We start from the raw sequence: 21,120 nt of genomic DNA on the forward strand, positions 1-21,120 counted from the left end.
TATAAGGTATTTGTATACTTAGGAGAAATTGCACAACAAATTTGATGGTCCATTATCTCCCATTACCCTTGTGAAAATGAAAGATTTGTGGTAAAAGCAACATTTTTGTTATAAAAATGTATTTTTTTATTTTCATGACTTAACGTTATAAAATTCCGTGAAGCACCTTGTGACGCCGCTATTAGCGTCCCCGTACTATCCTGCTCCTTTTGCCCTTTGGGGACGCTAGCACACTTGCCCCCATGGACACTCAGAAGTGTCTGCTCTGTTCCTAGTCTCTGCCGTAGGCGTGTTGCACAAGCCGCCTGGGGGCACAGTTAGGGTGCACTCACCTATTCTTGAAGAGTCAGTACACCCTGTGAGGTAGCGTGGTCGGCTGCGCGGCAGAAGACACGGGATCCAGGCACCAAGGGTCACAGCACACGGTTTATTACACAAACCAAAAGTCCAAAAACAATATACATGTGTTCCCCGGGCAGAAACTCAGGGAGTTGTGTTCACTCCCTCACACTAAGGCCCCACGCCCATGTTCCTGTTTCCTTTTAACCCTCCTTTCAGCCTGCCGGGAAACAGCATTAACCCTGGAGTGGAGTTGCTTTCTATACATGGAGTGAGCACAACCGGGGCGAGACGTACCGGCCGTCATAGATAACCCCGGTCACAGTCTCACATACCCCCCCCCTCAGTTCAAGCGAGCGGGGTTGAACTCCCGCCATCAAACACGGGCCGCGGGACAAGGCATCGGCGTTGCCCTGCAACCTACTGGCCCGGTGTTCAACCGTAAACCAGAAGTTCTGCAGAGAAAGGCACCACCGGGTAACCCGGGCATTCCGTTCCTTGGCGGACCTCATCCAGACCAGCGGAGAGTGATCAGTCACCAAGCGAAACTGTCATCCCAGCAGGTAATAGCGTAGGGACTCCAAGGCCCACTTGATCGCCAGGCACTCCTTCTCCACTACGCTATAATTCTGCTCGGGAGGGGTGAGCTTCCTACTTAAGAAGGTGACGGGGTGTTCCTCCCCCTGAACCACCTGAGACAGCACTGCCCCCAGGCCGACCTCCGAGGCGTCAGTCTGTACTATGAACTCCTTCCGGAAATCAGGGTTGACAAGAACGGGCTGTCCGCACAGGACCCCCTTCAGGGCCCGGAAGGAGTCCTCGGCCTGCGGAGTCCAGCGCACCATGACGGACTTCTTGCCTTTGAGAAGGTCCGTCAAGGGGGCTGATAGTCCCGCAAATTTTTTTACAAACCTCCTGTAGTACCCCACGATACCCAGGAAGGCCCTAACCTGCTTCGTGGTCAGGGGTCTAGGCCACTTCTGGATCGCCTCAACTTTGTTAATTTGGGGCTTAATCACTCCTTGGCCTATTACGTAGCCCAAGTAGCGGGCTTCCGTGAGCCCCAACGCACATTTCTTGGGATTGGCTGTCAATCCGGCTGTTCGGAGCGCGTTCACCACCGCTTGTACCTGTTCCAAGTGGGTCTGCCACTCAGAGCTGTAAATAATGATGTCATCAAGGTACGCTGATGCATACGCCTGGTGGGGTTCCAGCACCACACCAAGTCCATCAACCTCTGGAACGTGGCCGGAGCGCCATGTAACCCAAAAGGCAAGACAACATAGTGGAAGAGACCCTCCGGCGTAACAAAAGCGGTTTTCTCCTTGGCGGACTCCGTCAGTGGCACCTGCCAGTACCCCTTGGTCAGGTCGAGCGTGGTGAAATATCGCGCCTGTCCCAGCCTATCAATCAGCTCATCCACCCGGGGCATGGGGTAGAGATCGAACTTGGATACTTCGTTCAATCGCCTAAAGTCATTGCAGAACCTTAAGGAGCCATCGGGTTTTGGTATCAGGACAATGGGACTAGCCCATTCACTCCGGGATTTTTCGATGACCCCCAGGCGTAGCATTGTCTTCACTTCCTCTGATATGGCTTGTCTTCGAGCCTCTGGTAGCCGGTATGGCTTCAGGCGTACCTTCAGGTGAGGCTCGGTGACAATGTCATGTCGTATCAGACTGGTCCTACCAGGCAGCTCGGAGAAGACATCGGGGTTCTGCTGAACCAGCCGTCTGGCCTCTCGCCTCTGTTGCTTGGTGAGGGCTTCTCCAATCCTTACTTCCGGTTCGTCCTCTCCGGAGGTCGCTGGAGCCGGGTTTGAACGACCCGATGAGGAGGGAGATGGGGAAAAAGCAACCATCAGGCCTTCCCGTTCCTGCCAAGGTTTTAATAGGTTGACATGGTATATTTGTTCAGGTTTCCGCCTACCGGGCTGCAATACCTTATAGTTGACCACCCCTACTCTTTCCACTGAGCCAGGAATTTACTCTCCGCCGTGGGGATCAATACCAACACCCGATCCCCGGGTTTAAAGGTCCGCACGGTGGCTTGTCTATTGTAGCGGCCGCTTTGCGCGGCCTGAGCCTCCTGTAAATGCTCCTTCACAATTGGCATGACCGCGCTTATGCGGTTCTGCATTCCTAAAATGTGTTCAATCACACTTTTATGGGGGTTGGGCTCCTGCTCCCATGTTTCCTTTGCCAGGTCCAACAATCCCCGGGGATGTCGCCCGTATAACAACTCAAAAAGCGAAAACCCCGTGGATGCCTGTGGCACCTCTCGGATGGCAAACATCAAATAGGGAAGCATCATATCCCAGTCTTTCCCGTCTTTGGAAATCACCCTTTTGAGCATGGTTTTCAGGGTTTTATTGAATCGCTCCACTAAACCGTCCGTTTGAGGATGATACACAGACGTACGCAACTGCTTGATCTGGAGTAGCCGGCATAGCTCTTTGGTCACTTTAGACATGAATGGGGTCCCCTGATCCGTAAGGATCTCCTTGGGCAACCCCACCCGGCAGAACACAGCAAGCAACTCCCGAGCTATAAGCTTCGCCGCAGTATGTCTGAGAGGTATCGCCTCTGGATACCGGGTGGCATAGTCAACGATCACTAGGATGTGTTGGGGCCCTCGAGCGGACTTTACGAGGGGCCCCACCAGATCCATCCCTATCCGTTCAAAAGGGACTTCTATAATGGGTAACGGAACCAACGGACTGCGAAAGTGGGCCAGGGGTGCGGTAAGTTGACACTCCGGGCAGGTTTCGCAGAACCGTTTTACCTCCCCAAAGACCCCGGGCCAATAGAACCTTTGCAATATTCGCTCCTGCGTTTTCTTGACCCCTAGGTGGCCACTCATCAGGTGTTTATGAGCCAAGTCGAGGACCCGCCGGCGATATGGCTGGGGCACCACCAACTGCTCTACCCCCACGCCCCGTATTTCATCTACCCGGTAGAGTAAATCCTGCTTAAGAGCGAAATGGGGGTACCTTACCTGGGCACCGGGCAGCTGTGCCACCCCGTCAACCACTGTCACCCGACTCCGGGCATGTATTAATGTAGGGTCCTGGAGTTGGGCTGTCCCAAACGTATCCGGGAACGCCTCCAACTCCGGGATGGGCTCGACCATCTCAGCCTCTCCTGCCAATACCTCTAGGGGCGACCTAACGGGTTCACATTCTGTCCCTATCATGGGGACCCCTACGGCAGGCGTCCCGGATTCGGGATTGTCGGGCTCAGGTCCCGGACTGTCCAATACCTGAGGGGACTTAGGAGGCCCCTTCCACAGAGTCCAAAAATACGGCAGATCCCTTCCTAGGATCACGTCATAGGGAAGAGTGTTAATAAGTGCCACCTCATGTTGCACCTGACCGCAGGGTGCTGTGATGGTGACAATCCCCGTGGCATAGTCTCGGCGGTCCCCATGTATGCAAACCACCCCCACGGTACGTCCTGTGGCTTTTACTTCAGCCCTTAGGGTTGATCGCACAAGGGTCACTAAGCTTCCGGAATCCAACAAGCCTGTAACCGGACATCCATTCACCTGTATTTGGCACAAGTGGGGCTCAGTCTCTGGGGAGACAAGGTCCGCGGTACACACCGCCTGAGCATACATTGAACCTCGCCGGGTAACCCCACAATCCATGGGCTCCGTGGTGAGTGGACACTGGGCTTCCATATGTCCCACCCGCTGGCACCGCCAACATCTAATAGGGAAGGAAACCCCCTTGACGAGTTGTCGTTTAGGGTACATAACCTTCCGGACCTCAGGGACGGCGGGCGCGGCCTCAGACGGGATGGTAGCGGACTCCCGCACCGGTGTCCGCGGTGGGTCCTTGGCCCGAGGCTTGGAGGGGATGGACCGACAGGCGGCACGCAAAGTCTCAGTGTCCCGTATCAAGTCCTGCGTAGCCACATGCCGCTCCACCAGGCACACTAATTGATCCAGGGTACTTGGGTCGCCCTGTCCTACCCACCGTTGAATGGTGACGGGTAAAGTGCGCACAAAGCGATCAACTACTACCCTTTCCACCATTTGCGCAGGGCTCAGAGTGTCAGGCTGCAACCACTTCTTTACCAGATGCAACAAGTCATAGGCCTGGGAGCGTACGAGTTTGACTTCCTCATAGAACCACTGATTTACCCGCTGAGCCCGTACATAGGTATTCACTCCCAACCGAGCAAGTATTTCGGCTTTCAGGGTCGCATATTCTATGGCGTCCTCGGTACAGAGGTCCAGGTACGCTTTTTGGGGCTCCCCCGTCAAATAGGGCGACAATACCTCAGCCCACTGGGGGGTCGGCAGCTTTTCCCGCTCGGCCACCCGCTCAAACACCGCCAGGAACGCTTCCACATCATCCCCCGGGGTCATCTTTTGCAACGCTTGTCTCACCGTTTTCCGGACGCTGCCATCGTCACCCGGTCCCAGGGTTGTTGCTGCCGGTCCGGCACGGATCGACTTGGCTAGGAGAACCATCTGTTCTTGGGGCCTTTTTTCCTGCAATTGCAAGGATTGCTGCTGACGATCCAACGACCGGAGCAGGTGTGCATTGGTCTGTTGCTGCTGTGCATTAGCCTGTTGTTGCTGTGCATTAGCCTGAGCCAGCTGCTTTAGTATGTCCTCCATGGCGTCGCCGGGTTTGGGCTGTAGTATAGCCGCTCGAATCCAGGACATGTGCTACCGGGTCATCAGGGATGGATGCTACACCTCACCGGGCTGGCATGCCCGCCGTTCTCCACCATCTGTGAGGTAGCGTGGTCGGCTGCGCGGCAGAAGACACGGGATCCAGGCACCAAGGGTCACAGCACACGGTTTATTACACAAACCAAAAGTCCAAAAACAATATACATGTGTTCCCCGGGCAGAAACTCAGGGAGTTGTGTTCACTCCCTCACACTAAGGCCCCACGCCGATGTTCCTGTTTCCTTTTAACCCTCCTTTCAGCCTGCCGGGAAACAGCATTAACCCTGGAGTGGAGTTGCTTTCTATACATGGAGTGAGCACAACCGGGGTGAGACGTACCGGCCGTCATAGATAACCCCGGTCACAGTCTCACAACCCCTACCCAGAAGTGCCTCTCTGAGAGGCACTAGGTACTTAAGGCGCGCACCCCTTATGGTCTATTCTATAGAGACGCGTTGCTAGTGTTCAGGTCCTTTGTGCTACTGTTATCTTGTTGTGTGCTGTATTGCTAATGTTCCAGTACCTGACTTAACTGCTACTGCACTTAACCATCTCAGCTGTAAATGTTGTATTCGCTGCTACATCTATCTGTACTAGCTGTACCTGCCGTACTCACTGCTGCACCTAACAGTACCAGCTGTACCTGGCGAAACTGCTGCTACACTCATCTATTCCAGCTACATCAGTAATATCAGAGACTAGCAGCGTCCATACCCCTGGGGCCAGCTGTCGCAGCGCCGAGTTTCCCTGAGTGGCACCTGGTGACTACCAGCTGCCAAAGCCGACCTCTCAATCAGAGGCTCTGTTGAATACCCAGTGTGCACGTAATCATGCCCCTCAGATGTATTGCAGCCCAGTTTGTCCACTCCCCACTTGCCCCCGCGAGCATTACACACCTGGGGGATCAAGGTGCTCACCAAACATCTAGATAAATTCCTTGACGGGTATAGATTCCAAAATGCGGTCACTTTTGGCGGAGATTCATAGTTTAGTCACATCAGGGGCTCACCAAACATGACATGGCATTTTTTAACAATTCTAGCCAATTCTGTGTTTAAAAAGTCATATGGCTCTCCTTCCCTTCCAAGTCCTGTCGTGTGCACAAGCAGTAGACTTCCATCACATATGAAGTTTTGCCATACTCAGAATAAATTGCACAACAAATTGTACAGTGCATTTTCTGCTCTTACCCTTGTGAAAATGATCCAAACATCTACACTGTGTGCAGAATTGTTAGGCAAATGAGTATTTTGATCACATGATGATTTTTATACATGTTGTCCTACTCCAAGCTGTATAGGCTTGAGAGCCAACTACCAATTAAGTAAATAAGGTGATGTGCATCTCTGTAATGAGGAGGGGTGTGGTGTAATGACATCAACACCCTATATAAAGTGTGCTTAATTATTAGGCAACTTCCTTTCCTTTGGCAAAATGGGTCAGAAGAGACATTTGATGGGCTCTGAAAAGTCCAAAATTGCAAGATGTCTTGCAGAGGGATGCAACAGTCTTAAAATTGCCAAACTTTTGAAGCGTGATCACCGAACAATCAAGCGTTTCATGGCAAATAGTCAACAGGGTCGCAAGAAGCGTGTTGGTTAAAAAAGGCGCAAAATAACTGGCCATGAATTGTCGAAAATCAAGCGTGAAGCTGACAAGATGCCATTTGCCACCAGTTTGGCCATATTTCAGAGCTGCAACGTTTCTGGAGTATCAAAAAGCACAAGGTGTGCCATACTCAGGGACATGGCCAAGGTAAGGAAGGCTTAAAAACGACCACCTTTTAACAAGAAACATAACATAAAACGTCAAGACTGGGCCAAGAAATATCTTAAGACTGATTTTTCAAAGGTTTTATGGACTGATGAAATGAGAGTGACTCTTAATGGGGCCAGATGGATGGGCCAGAGGCTGGATCAGTAAAGGGCAGAGAGCTCCACTCTGATTCAGACGCCAGCAAGGTGGAGGTGGGGTACTGGTATGGGCTGGTATCATCAGAGATGAACTTGTGGAACCTTTCCGGGTTGAGGATGGAGTGAAGCTCAACTCCCAGATCTACTGCCAGTTTCTGGAAGACAACTTCTTCAAGCTGTGGTACAGGAAGAAGTCGGTATCGTTCAAGAAAACCATGATTTTCATGAAGGACAATGCTCCATCACATGCATCCAACTACTCCACAGCGTGGCTGGCCAGTAAAGATCTAAATGATGAAAAAATAATGACATGGCTCTCTTGTTCACCTGATCTGAACCCCATAGAGAACCTTTGGTTCCTCATAAAATGTAAGATCTACAGGGAGGGAAAACAGTACACCTCTCGGAACAGTGTCTGGGAGGCTGTGGTAGCTGCTGCACGCAATGTTGATCGTAAACCGATCAAGCAACTGACAATCTATGGATTGTAGACTGTTGAGTGTCATCATAAAGAAAAGTGGCTATATTGGTCACTAATTTTTTGGGGTTATGTATTTGCATGTCAGAAATGTTTATTTCCAAATTTTGTGCAGTTATATTGGTTTACCTTGTGAAAATAAACAAGTGAGATGGGAATATATTTGTTTTATTTTAAGTTGCCTAATAATTCTGCACAGTAATAGTTACCAGCACAAACAGATATCCTCCTAAGATATCCAAATCTAAAAAAAAACCACTCTAACTTTCAAAATATTAAGCTTTGATATTTGAGTCTTTTGGGTTGATTGAGAACATAGGTGTTGATCAATAATAAAAAAAATCCTCTAAAATAGAACTTAATTAATAATTTTGCACACAGTGTAGATACATTCCTTGAAAGGTCTAGTTTCCCAAATGAGGTCACACTTGTGGGGGCGCTCTACTGTTTAGGCACATTAGTGGCTCCCCAAACATGGCATGGTGTCCGCTATCTATTCCAGATCATATTGCACTTGAAAATTTTAATGGCATTCCTGTAAACAGGAGAACGTGCGCAACAAAATGTATGGTGCATTTTCTCTTTTTGTTACCTGTGTAAAAAAGCTGCTTTGTGGTCTAAAGTAACATTTTTGTGGGGATATGTAATATTTTCATTTTTTCCTTCCACATTTCAATCCTGTGATACAGCTGAAAGGTTAATCAACCTATTGAATGTAGTTTTAAGCGGTTTGAGGGGTGCAGTTTCTAAAAATGTTGTCACTTTGAGTATTTTCTGTCACATAGGCCTCTCAAAGTTACTTGAAATGTGATATAGTCCCTAAAAAAATGGATTTGTAAGTTTTGTTAGGAAAATGAGAAGTTGCTGATTAACGTTTCAACCCTCCTAACTTCCTAACGAAAAAAAAGATTGTTTTAAAAATTGTGCTGATGTAAAGTAGACATGTGGGAAATGTTATGTATTAACTATTTTGTGTGACCTAACTCAAACCTAACTCTGGTTTAAGGGCAGAAAAATTGAAAGTTTGAAAATTGTAAAATTTTTGCCAAATTTGTAATAGTTTTACTAATAAACGCAAAAAATATTGTTCTAAATTTACCACAATCATGAAGTACACTGAAGGAAATAATGATTTGATCCCTTGCTGATTTTGTAAGTTTGCCCACTGACAAAGACATGAACAGTCTATAATTTTAAGGGTTGTTTAATTTGAATGTGAGAGATAAAATATCAAGAATAAAATCTAGAAAATCACATTGTATAAGTTTTATGAATTTATTTGCATTTTTTAGAGCGTAATAAGTATTTGATACCCTACCAATCATTAAGAGTTCTAGCTCCTACAGACCACTTAGATGCCCCTGATCAACTTTTTACCTGCATTAAAGACCGTTGTCTTAAATTGTCAACTGTATAAAAGACTCCTGTCCACAGACTCAATTAAACAGTCAGACTCTAAGGGGTACTTTGCACACTGCGACATCGGTAACAATGTGTTACCGACGCTGCAGCGATAGTCCCCACCCCCGTCGCAGGTGCGATATCTTGGGATCATTGCCGTAGCGAACATTGTCGCTACGGCAGCTTCACATGCACTCACATGCCCTTCGACGTCGCTCTGGCCGGCGATCCGCCTCCTTCCTACGTCACACGGCTGGCGGCCAATAGAAGCGGAGAGGCGGAGATGAGCAGGATGTAAACATCCCGCCCACCTTCGTCCTTCCGCTTTGCAGCCGGGACGCAGGTAGGAGATGTTCCTCGCTCCTGTGGCTTCATACACAGCGATGTGTGCAGCCGCAGGAACGAGAAACAACATTGTACCTGTCATTGCACCGGCATTATGGAAATGTCGGACCCTACACCGATGATATGATAACAACGCTTTTGCGCTCGTTAATCGTATCAAAAAGGATTTGCACACTACGATATCGACAGCGACGCCGGATGTGCATCACTTTCGATTTGACCCCACCGACATTGCACCTGCGATGTCGTAGTGTGCAAAGCCCGCCTTACTTCTGCAGCATGGGCAAGACTAAAAGCTTTCTAAGGATGTCAGAGACAAGATCATAGACTTGCACAAGGCTGGAATGCGCTGCAAAACCATTAGTAAGATGCTGGGCGGGAAGGAGACAACTTGGTGCAATAGTAAGAAAATAGAAGAAATATAAAATGAGTGTCAATCGACATCAATCTGGGGTACGAGCAAAATCTCACCTTGTGTGGTATCCAGGATCATGAGGAAGGTGAGAAATCATTCTAAAACTACACAGGGAGAACTTGTTAATGATCTCAAGGCAGCTGGGAGCACTGTCACCAAGAAAACTATTGGTAACACATTACACTGTAATGGCTTAAAATCCTGCAGTGCACGCAAAGTCCCAATGCTCAAGAAGGCACATGTGCAGGCCCGAAGTTTGCTATTGAATACCTGTATGATTTTGAAAATGATTGGGAAAAGGTGCTGTGGTCAGATGAGGCAAAAATTCAGCTCTTTGCCTTTAACTCAACACGCCGTGTTTGGAGGAAAAGAAATGCTGCCTATGACACAAAGATCACCATGCCCGTTTTCAAGCATGGAGGTGTACACTTTGTTTTGGGGGTGTTTCTCTGCTAAGGGCACAGGACTACTTCACCACATCAATGGGACAATGTATGGAGCCATGTCCTGTAAAATCCTGAGTGACAACCTCCTTCCCTACATCAGGACATTCAAAATGGGTCGTGGCTGGGTCTTCCCGCATGACAATGATCCAAAACATACAGCCAAGGCAACAAAGGAGTGGCTCAAAAAGTCATACATTAAGGTCATAGAGTGGCCTAGCCAGTCTCCTGACCTTAATCCCATAGAAAACGTATGGAGGGAGCTGAATCTCCGAGTTGCCAAGCGACAGCCTCAAAATCTCAATGATTTAGAGATGATCTGCGCAGAGGAATGGACCAAACTTCCTCCTAACATGTGCGCAAACCTCATCATCAACTACAAAAAAAATCTGACTGCTGTGCTTGCCAATAAGGGTTTTGCCACCAAGTATCAAGTCTTGTTTGCCAAAGGGATCAAATACTTATTTCTCTCTGCAAAATACAAATACATTTATATAAATTATACAATGTTATTTTCTGGATTTTATTTTTTATATTCTCTCACTGTGAAAATTAACCAACCCTTAAAATTATAGACTGTTCATGTCTTTGTCAGTGGGCAAACTTACAAAATCAGCAAGGGATCAAATTATTTTTTCCTTCACTGTATGATATGTCTTGAATAAACAGTCTCCGAATCACATGGATTCGTTGAAGCATTCCAGAGTTATAATCTGTCAAAGTGACATTTGCCAGAATTGAAAAAAAGTATCCTGGTCATGAAAGTGAAAACAGGCTGGGGGTAAAGAGGTTAAAAAGTCAGTAATTCTTTTAGTTTTGATCTGTGTCACACGGATATCATCTGTGTGCAATGCGTATTTTTCACGGACTCCTAGATTTCTATTGCCCCTTGTAATCTGTGCTGACGCCAAAAAACAGACATGTCTCTGTGTAGTTCACCTGGACATACAGTGTGAAAATCAACATAGAGTCTAATGAGTATGTGTATGAATGTGTCTCTGGTACGTGCGAAAACTGTCACCACATGTACTGCAAACATGGACATGTGGATGGGCTTAAAGGCCCTGTTACACACAACGACATCGCTAACGAGATGTCGTTGGGGTTACGGAATTCGTGACGAACATCCAGCCTCATTAGCGACATCGTTGAGTGTGACACGTATGAGCAACCGCTAAAAGTCAGAAATACTCACCTAAGCGCTGATCGTTGACACGTCGTTCATTTTCAAAATGTCGTTGCTGTTTCAGGATGCAGGTTGTTCGTCGTTCCTGATGCAGCACACATCGCTATGTGTGACACCCCTGGAACGACGAACAACACCGTACCTGCGTCCTCCAGCAACGAGGTGGGCGTGACTTTCATGCGGCTGCTCTCCGGCCCTCCGCTTCTATTGGACACCTGCCATGTGACGTCGTTGTGACGCCACACGAACCGCCCCCTTAGAAAAGAGGCTGTTCGCCTCCCACTGCGATGTCGCTAGGAAGGTAAGTATGTGTAATGGGTACTAGTGATATTGTGCGCCATGAGCAGCAATTTGCCCGTGACTCACAAATGACGGGGGCGGGTGCTTTCACGAGCGACATTGCGACATCACTAGCTATGTCGCTGCGTGTAAAGCCCTCTTAAAACAGTATTCAAATGTTAGGGGTGGATAAATGCTTTTAATAATCAATTTGTGACCAGTCTAATGTCAATCTGATGAAACTCTTCTTTTGTCTGCTCTAGGCACTACGGTTACTGTACTGAAATTATTTAAAAATGTGCCTGTTAGAAAGCAGTATTATTCCACCGAAAAGAAATGCAAAGAGGAGCTCAAGAAGGTTCAGGATTTACTTATTTCCTACAGTCTTATTAAACCAGATGTAAGGATTGCACTTGTACACAATAAGGTATTTCTCAATATTTTATTCACTAATATATGAACTACTGATGAACAGCTAAGCTTTTTTTTTCTCTTTATAATGATTAACATATTTATATAAACAATTTGTTGGAAAGAACCAGTCTTTGACATTGTATATTATTCTGCAAACGTTACACTGTAATGTGAAATCTATATTAGAAGCTGTTCAGGGTTGTATCTGATCCTAGTTCAGTTAATATTTTTTTGTTTTATTATATAGTATATTATTTTTTAGTTAGTGTACTCATACAATAACCACTGAGACATCACAGTATGTTATCTATGGTATCCCATCATTATAATGTCATGGTGAGATATTAATGTACATACAATCCATTAGATGAAAGTTTTCTATATCTGCAATTCTGCTTTTTCTGAGCACTCTCTACCTGTGCAGTAGGTAGACTTTAGACCGCTCACCTGTTTATAGACTCAAAATAAGGTGTTAGTTGTGGACATGTGGCATTTTGTGAGTATTTTGTACAATATTTCATATCATAGTAATACTGTTGCACCCAAAATGTTTTAACCTCTTTTGCAAATTAGGTTAATTAGTAAAATGTAATAATCTTCCTCTCTTTGAAATTAACAAATCAAACCGCAATAATTTAAATGCTTCAATGCAACTAATATAATTAGAGTTTTTTCCTATCCAGCACTAAATAGCACTTTCACTTATTTATGAAGCTTCCGCGGTATTCAATCCCTTCACAACAAACATCTTTAGTACTTAGTAGAGCACCTTTGGCTATCATGACCTTCTTCAGACGCTGTACATTGCCAGACATCAGATTCTGACAGCGTTCCTAAGGAATTTTGGCCTAATAGTTTTGACAAATTAACTCGAATTCATAGGGTTAAAGGGAATCTGTCACCAAATTTTTGCTCCCCCATATGATAGCAGCATAATGTAGAGACAGCGACCCTGATTCCAGTGATGCCACTTACTGAGCTGTGTGCTGTCATTTTGATAAAATCAGTGTCTTCTCTGCTGCAGATCTAGCAGTTATACAAAGCTCATGAATATGCTGGTCTACCTGGCAGCTCACCAAATAGTCCTGTAATGATAATCTACTGCTTATTAAATTGTGATTTTATCAAAACTCACTAATCAGCCCAGCAAGTGACACATCGCTGGAATCAGGATCTCTGCCTTTAGGTAATGCTGTTCTCACATTAAGTGCCAAAAACCTGATGACAGCTTCCTTTTAAAGGGGTTGTCCAGGCTTGTGGTGTAAGTCTGCAGTCACTGAGTGTGACTGCAGACTTTTGAATTTTCACTGCGTGCAGTGTGTGCTGTTGGGATTTTCTGATGCCAAGACCAGGTGATTACCTGACCACAAGTATGCACGGCCTCGCTCAATGCAAATGAATTGGTTATATCACATGATCTCACATGCGAGTGTCGGAGAGACTTAATGGGAACTTGTCACCAGATTATCCCTATATAAACTATGTCCACCACTTTTAAGTCATTTTAAAAAGCACACCAACAACGTCTTCATAATAAAATGCAGTTTATGATTTTATTCTCTACATATTGGAGAGATTGGACGTCTCCAATATCAGCCAATGAGTCTATACACCTCTTACTCATGCACATATTAATATTTATTTATAGAGCACTATTAATTCCATGGTGCTGTACATGAGAAGGGGTTACATACAGAATACATACACAAGTTACAATAGACAGACTGGTACAGAGGGAAGAGGAGCCTGCCCTTGTGAGCTTACATTCTATAGGATTTTGGGGAGGAGACAGTTGGTGGGGTGTTGGTCAGGTGGCATCTCCGCACAGTGGGGAGACAGCAGCAGCTTTGCACGGTGGTGAGGCGGCAGCTTCGCACGGTGGTGAGGCGGCGGCAGCTCCGCAGGGTGGTGAGGCAGCGGCAGTGTAGTTGTTCAATAATAAAATTAATAACCACAAATATAGTGTTTGACATGTAATATTGCAGCCCTGATCTCCTGTTCTTACCTCCTGCATGAGTCAGGGAGGAGGGGCAATACAGCTAAGTTTAGCTGTGTCACATTACAAGCCCTACAGCTCTACTGCGCTACTACTCCTCCACACTGTTTGCCAAGAGATGTGTCAGTAAATACATTTATGTCTATTTTGCTCAAATTGTACTAGCTTTGCAATTAGGTCAGAGCAGGGTGTTATTATATCTCATACAAGAGTAGTTCAGAACAGTCAGATTACTGTGAGACGTAATGACAGCCCTGATCTGCTCTCACTACAAATCAAGTGCAAGTCGAATGAGTGCAGCAGAAATAAATGTGATTCCACCTTCTGAAAGAAGCTGTGGTGAAACGTACTCCTGACGCAGGGGTTGTTGTGGCTACCCTTCTAAATCACTATTACCTACTATTTGTGTGTAGATATATATAATAATATTTATTCACTTACATAGTGCCATTAATTCCATAGCGCTTTGCTTACATCAGCAACACTGTCCCAATGGGGGCTGACAATGTAAGTTCCCATCAGGATGCCTGTGGAGTGTGGGAGGAAACTGGATAATCCAGAGGAAACCCACACAAACACAGGACCCCAGGGCTGATATATATATACTGTGTATATGTGTATATATATATATATATATATATATATATATATATATATATATATATATATACACACACTACAGTTCAAAAGTTTAGGGTCACGGGGCGTGGCTTGCCGATGGAGGAATGAGACACACATCTCCACAGCTCTTTCCCCAGGCCACCCTTTCAGCCTCTTACTGGTGGTGCAGCCGTGCCCAAACCTCACATGGGCAGACCTAGACGTTCCTGCAAACAAGCGAGAGATTCTGAGACCTGGACAGACAGGATGGACCGCTTCCTGGCCTCCAGCACCTCCACTCAAACTAGGGCTGCACAGACCAAGATGGCGCCAGCAGGGAAACAGCAGAGCTCCTCACAGGAGCAAGCTTCAGAAAGAGGGGATTCCCCAGGCACCGCGTCCCGAGACTCCAGTGATAACGACATGGACTCCGAGGAGATGAATCTCCGTGACATAAGTAAGCACATCAAATCTCTCCCCACCAAGCACGATTTGGAAAAGTTAGGGTGCAGATTGGAGAAAACATACAAGAAGGAGATACATGATCTGCAGAGGGAGTTCACAGAGAGAGTGGAGGGGGTGGAGATGGCACAGCATGCAGCTCTGTTGGAGTTAAAATCACACCATGAGGCAGTTAACCATCACTCAGCCAGGCTGGAGGAGCTGGAGGCAGGCCTGGAAGTTCAGGAAAACCACAATATGCAGAATAATATCCGCATACACGGACTCCAGGAATCAGTGCTACCATCCAACTTAGATGGATACATATTAGCAGATTTCTATATTTTCTCCATCATAATTTTAAAGATACTTTAACTCAAAGGAATACATGTCATCAACAAACAAACAGAAATCAGAGTATATTGTATCAAAATAGTTTTATTTTGCAAAAAATATTTTTTTAAAATTTTTTTAATTATTCCAAATCACTAAAACATCACAACATCAAGAAAAACATCACCAGAAAAAACACATAAACAAAGGGATCTTTGACCTAAGAAAAAAATATTATTATTGGTGAGGCGAGCAGAAGGTTATACTTTGTTCATAACAAAAATATATCAAAGTTTATATCATTAAAACATCACCTCTGCCCTTTCACCAATAATATACCCAATATACGCAATATACAATATACAATATACGCACGTTTCAAGACAAACCTTTTCATCAGGAGGCCACTGATGAAAAGGTTTGTCTTGAAACGTGCGTCGAGGTTCTGAGGGTATCTTTGACCTTATACTAGGCAAGTATGGTACAGTAATTTATGCTACATTTAAATAAGAGCCTCTGTTATAAGGCAATTGATTTAGTCGTGTTTGGGGGTAGTGGATATTCACATCCAGCCCGAGTAGACAAGTCAGTGAATGGGCTGTGCTTTTCCTCCTTATTAACCCCTTGTACCCCTTATAAACTCCATAGCTATAATTTAATATCATTTCTAAAGGGGAATCTATATGTATGTAGATGAGATCCCTCCTATATAGGTTTTATAGATTTATATGAGAGTTGAATTTGTTCCTTTGCGGATTGAATATTTATATACAGAGGCTATTATATGCATTTATTGATGTAATATCTATTTATTAATATTTAATATATGTATCAGTGCTGTTTCTAATATTGGTGAAAGGGCAGAGGTGATGTTTTAATGATATAAACTTTGATATATTTTCGTTATGAACAAAGTATAACCTCCTTCTGCTCTCCTCACCAATAATAATATTTTTTTCTTAGGTCAAAGATCCCTTTGTTTATGTGGTTTTTCTGGTGATGTTTTTCTTGATGTTGTGATGTTTTTAGTGATTTGGAATAATTAAAAAAAAATTTTAAAAAAAATATTTTTTGCAAAATAAAACTATTTTGATACAATATACTCTGATTTCTGTTTGTTTGTTGATGACATCCAACTTAGATGCAGCAGCCCAGCAGATATTCACTCAGATCCTTGGGGAGGATCAGGCAACTACAGTGGAATTAGACCGCATCCACAGAGCCCTGGGGCCAAAACCACTTAGCAATGCAAGACCTAGAGATGTGATATGCCGGGTACACCTGTATAAAACCAAAGAACGTATTATGACAGCAGCCAGATCCAAAGGCCCGATTATCTTCCAGGGCTCTCAGGTGACGCTTTTCCCTGAAATTGCCAAATGTATCCTCATGCTGAGAAAGGCTCTGTGCCCCCTATTGGCTCAACTTCGGATCAAAAACATATTATACAGATGGGGCTTCCCCTTTCAACTAGTGGCCTCAAAATAGGGCAAGTCAGCAGTGTTTCGCTTCCTGAGGGATCTCCCTAAGTTCCTTGGAACCTTCGAGTTACCCATGACAGATCTGCCTGACTGGCCGAAAAATTCTCACCTGCCTGTAATCCCACCTGACTGACAAGAGGCTCCATCAGCAAAGAGCAAGACGACATTTCCAAAGCAAGCTTCCTTGGAGCCTCAGATATCCCCGTCTTGAAATCTCTGCTGCCATCTAGAAGATTCAAGAATCTGGACTCGTTCTAATCCCCCAGCGACTTTGAAGCAGTGATGCCGTAGTTGCTTTCCCATCCATCTACCATCGGCGGAATATAGAGGTCCGAGATTCGTCTGTATCCATCCAAAAGGAAGAAACAGCAGAGAATGTCTTGTGACTTTAGCCCCTTTTTTTTTTTTTTACTTCCTCTTCTCTTACCCCTTTTCCTTCACCTAACAATTTACCCTTCCTACCCTTCCCTTGATGCCCCTCAACCTGTGGCTGCCCTCCCCTCCTTACCCCCAAATTGTTATTTTTTTTTTTTACCCCTTTTTAACAGTTCGCAACAAGATCCACATTGATCTTTATGATTAGTTTATTGTTTATGTAGAGCCTGATGGCAACACTGCTACATTGGCTAGGTTGCACTTCACCAAGTTACTGTTCTCCATAGGCACGTTAAAGGCGAGACTAGCGTCCTCTCTCATAGCTAGCTCGCAATCTCTTTCATCTTATATCTTCTTTTCTTGTCTATGTAACACTATCTATTTCATCTTCTCCTCGTCTGGGTGGTCATAGTAGCCTCAAAAATCCAATTTACATTCCCCATTAGTACACAATGAATAATCTTAAATTCTGCTCCTTAAATGTAAAGGGGCTTAACATTCCTCATGAAAGAAGTCAAATAAGCTACAATAATCATAAACAGCGTGTTTCCATACTATTACTTCAGGAGACACACTTTAGACAAGATTCCGTACCTCGGTGTCCCTCTAAATTTTATCCAGCCTCATTCCACAGCACCTTCCCAGACTCTTAAGTCCCGCAGAGTATCCATAGCCTTTCATAAGTCCTTCACAACTGTGGTATTGGGCTGGCTCATAGACGCAATGGGCAGATACATTTTTCTGAAAATTTCCTGGGCCTTCTACAATTTTGTAATAGCTAATGTGTACTTTCCCAATAAGAACCAGCAGGGATTCAGAGCGGGTTGTCGGACACTACTGGAGGACTTCGCAGGCGACTTCGCGGCAACTTCAATCTACCAATGGATCCATCCATGGATGTCATTTCGGGTAGGACCTCATACTCCACCTCCTCTGTACACAAGGTTCAAAGACAGCCTGCGGTTGGTGGATGCTTGGAGGGTTCTTCACCCAGACACGAGAGACTACACATACTATTCCTTGTCATACCGACTTTATAGTAGGATTGACTATTTCTTCATATCCCAGACATTGCTAGACTTCCACATCGACACAAGGATTGGCTCGATCCTTTGGTCTGACCATGCCCCTATGTTTTTCTAAAATAGACCAAGACCATATACAGGGGTACTTATAGAGAAAAACCAAAATTTTTAACAATACCCATGAAATCAATTTTATTAATCATAAGTTTAAAAAGTCACAAAATGACATTCAAATAGACAGACACACACACAATGTGCGTGTAGTGTGAAAATACACACTTGGTAGAGAGGTATAAGGAGGAAGATAGAGGGGCCTGAGGTGAATATATTGACAGGATATTTCAAATTGGATGTTAGGGGTGCTGTCTTTCCCTCCTCTCAGTCCTACCTAACAATGGGGCTTTAAGCACCCTAATTGTGTGGTGCCCCCATTCCACACCGGCTCACCCTCTCTGTTCCTGTCTACCACAAATTGTTCCACCACCAATTTCCAAAAGGTGCAAGGTGCAATAGATTCAGCACATTAATGCCAGACACACGTCTATTAAAGATAGCGCTGGGAAAATACCAGTATATATTTATATCCACTGTTTATAGTATTAACCCCTTCAGCCCCGGGGCACTTTCCGTTTTTGCGTTTTTGTTTTTTGCTCCCTTTCTTCCGAGAGCCGTAACTTTTTTATTTTTCCGTCAATCTTGCCATATGAGGGCTTGTATTTTGCGGAACAAGTTGTACTTTTAAATGAAACCATAAGTTTTACCATATGGTGTACTGGAAAGCAGCAAAAAAATTACAAGTGTGGAAAAATTGCAAAAAAAGTGTGATGGCACAATAGTTTTTGGGATCTTTTTATTCACGGTGTTCACTATATGGTAAAACTGATGTGTGGGTATGATGCCTGAGGTCGGTGCGAGTTTGTAGACACCAAATATGTATAGGTTTACTTGTATCTAAGGGGTTAAATAAAATTCACAAGTTTGTCCAATAAAAGTGGCGCACGTTTTGCGCCATTTTCCGAAACACGTAGCGTTCTTATTTTTTGGGATCTATGGCTCAGTGACGGCTTATTTTTTGCGTCTCGAGCTGATGTTTCTAATGGTACCATTTTTGCGCAGATGCTACGTTTTGATCGCCTGTTATTGCATTTTGCGTAAAACTTGCGGCGACCAAAAAACGTAATTTTGGCGTTTGGAATTTTTTTGCCGCTACGCCGTTTACCAATCAGATTAATTGATTTTATATTTTGATAGATCGGGCATTTCTGAACGCGGCAATACCAAATATGTGTATATTTATTTATTTTTTAACCCTTTAATTTTCAATGGGGGGAAAGGGGGGTGATTTGAACTTTTAGGTTTTTTTTTTTATTTTAATTTTTTAAAACTTTTTTTAGTTTTTTTATTTTATTTTACTAGTCCCCCTAGGGGGCTATAGCGATCAGCAATCCGATTGCTGATCGCTATCTGCTGATCACAGCTATACCGCTGTAAACAGCAGAAATAGTCACTTTTCTTTTTTCCTCTGCTCCCGGCCGAGGAAAAATGAAAGTGAAACTTCGTACCAGCAGGCGTCATCACATGACCCTGTGCTACGATGGCAACCACCGAACGTCACGTGATCACTCACGTGACGTCCGGCGGGGGCGGCGGTAAGTAAAAAACATGGCCGCGCGCATATAGATCTCGCTGCCAGACTTTGGCAGCGAGATCTAAGGGGTTAATGTTCCGGGTGGAATGCGATTCCACTCGGAACATGTAGGCACACATGTCAGCTGTTGAAAACAGCTGATAAGTGTGCCGATCCACGCCGCCTGCCCGCGGCAGGGGGCGGGGCTTACCGGGACACGATCCATGACGGAAAGATCCGTCCATGGTCGTGAAGGGGTTAATATACTAAATCAAGAGAATCTAGGAACGGGTCTCCGATATATATAGAAGGTTCCCAGCATATAAGAATACCCACTATGGTCAGTATTGGGGTTTAGTCGATAATAGCATACAACTTTTAATAAAATATTGTGCAAGCTAGATCTGTATTGATCCTACAGGGATAAATCAATATCACCCCCTCTTTCAATACTCAATTGACCAAAAGTCTATTATGTAGATAATTATCAGAAAACAAGTCAATCTCTGACATTATTAGATTATACACCATAACAGATATAGATGACCCAACATCATTAGCATTCAATTGATCAATAATAGAATATGAAATTGCCACTAGTATGTATAGGACACCCTACTATTTGTTGGTAGTCCTCCAGGGCTACAGTGGATTCAATGGTTAGATATCCCAAGTCTCCCAATCTTCATAGATGAATAAATCATGCCTGGTATAGTAATTCTTAATCCTATGCGTTTCCCCCCACTCATCACTTGGGGTTCATCAGGGGATCAGATCATGGCAGCTGGGATCTGAATCGCTTCCCAGTTGTCCAAATTGCCACCTATAGGGGGAAAGAGGAAACTACATAAACCTCTTAATCTCTCCCATATAGGGAAAAATGTGCCCATTATAATGCTGTCTTACCCAAGGGATCCCGTATGTCCGGTCACAGTGTACCAAATGGTCCATTCACCTGGGTGCAGCGGGTAGATACCATATCGCTCTCGGTGCTGCTGCCCGCGCTCAGTTTCAAAATGTTTTAAATGGATGCCGAGCGCGTACTTCCGTGGGAAATGCCCATCATGGCCATTTCCGGTCACATGGTCCATGTAGTTACCATGTCTCCCCTGGGTCCACCCCTGATATCCAGGGAGGATCATGTGATACCACAGGGAGGAAGTTGGTAACACCAGTCAGCATCACCGCGGGCGACACACCAGGGGCGCACCCCGCCCCCCATGCAAACACATCGCTGCACGCACGCTGGATACTGCGCTCAAGCACACGCACAACAACACGCCCGCACAGGAGGCAGAGCAGAGGAAGAGGCAGGCACGCCCCCGACCAGCCACCCACGGCAG

The 21,120-nt window shown here is 45.1% G+C and overlaps 1 protein-coding gene across 4 annotated transcripts in view; it reads left to right on the top strand.

Moving 5' to 3' along the window:
• The window catches only part of PMS1 (PMS1 homolog 1, mismatch repair system component), a 929,444-nt gene that overhangs the window by 338,458 nt on the left and 569,866 nt on the right, over nucleotides 1-21,120 (top strand). For all 4 annotated transcript variants that reach the window (XM_075317757.1, XM_075317755.1, XM_075317759.1 and 1 more), the window contains one exon: nucleotides 11,749-11,912. In XM_075317757.1, the coding sequence (XP_075173872.1) occupies nucleotides 11,749-11,912 (164 nt within the window). The remainder of the gene's footprint in view (nucleotides 1-11,748; nucleotides 11,913-21,120) is intronic.

The sequence above is a fragment of the Anomaloglossus baeobatrachus genome, chromosome 7 (assembly GCF_048569485.1).
Source record: "Anomaloglossus baeobatrachus isolate aAnoBae1 chromosome 7, aAnoBae1.hap1, whole genome shotgun sequence".
NCBI classification, from domain to species: domain Eukaryota; kingdom Metazoa; phylum Chordata; class Amphibia; order Anura; family Aromobatidae; genus Anomaloglossus; species Anomaloglossus baeobatrachus.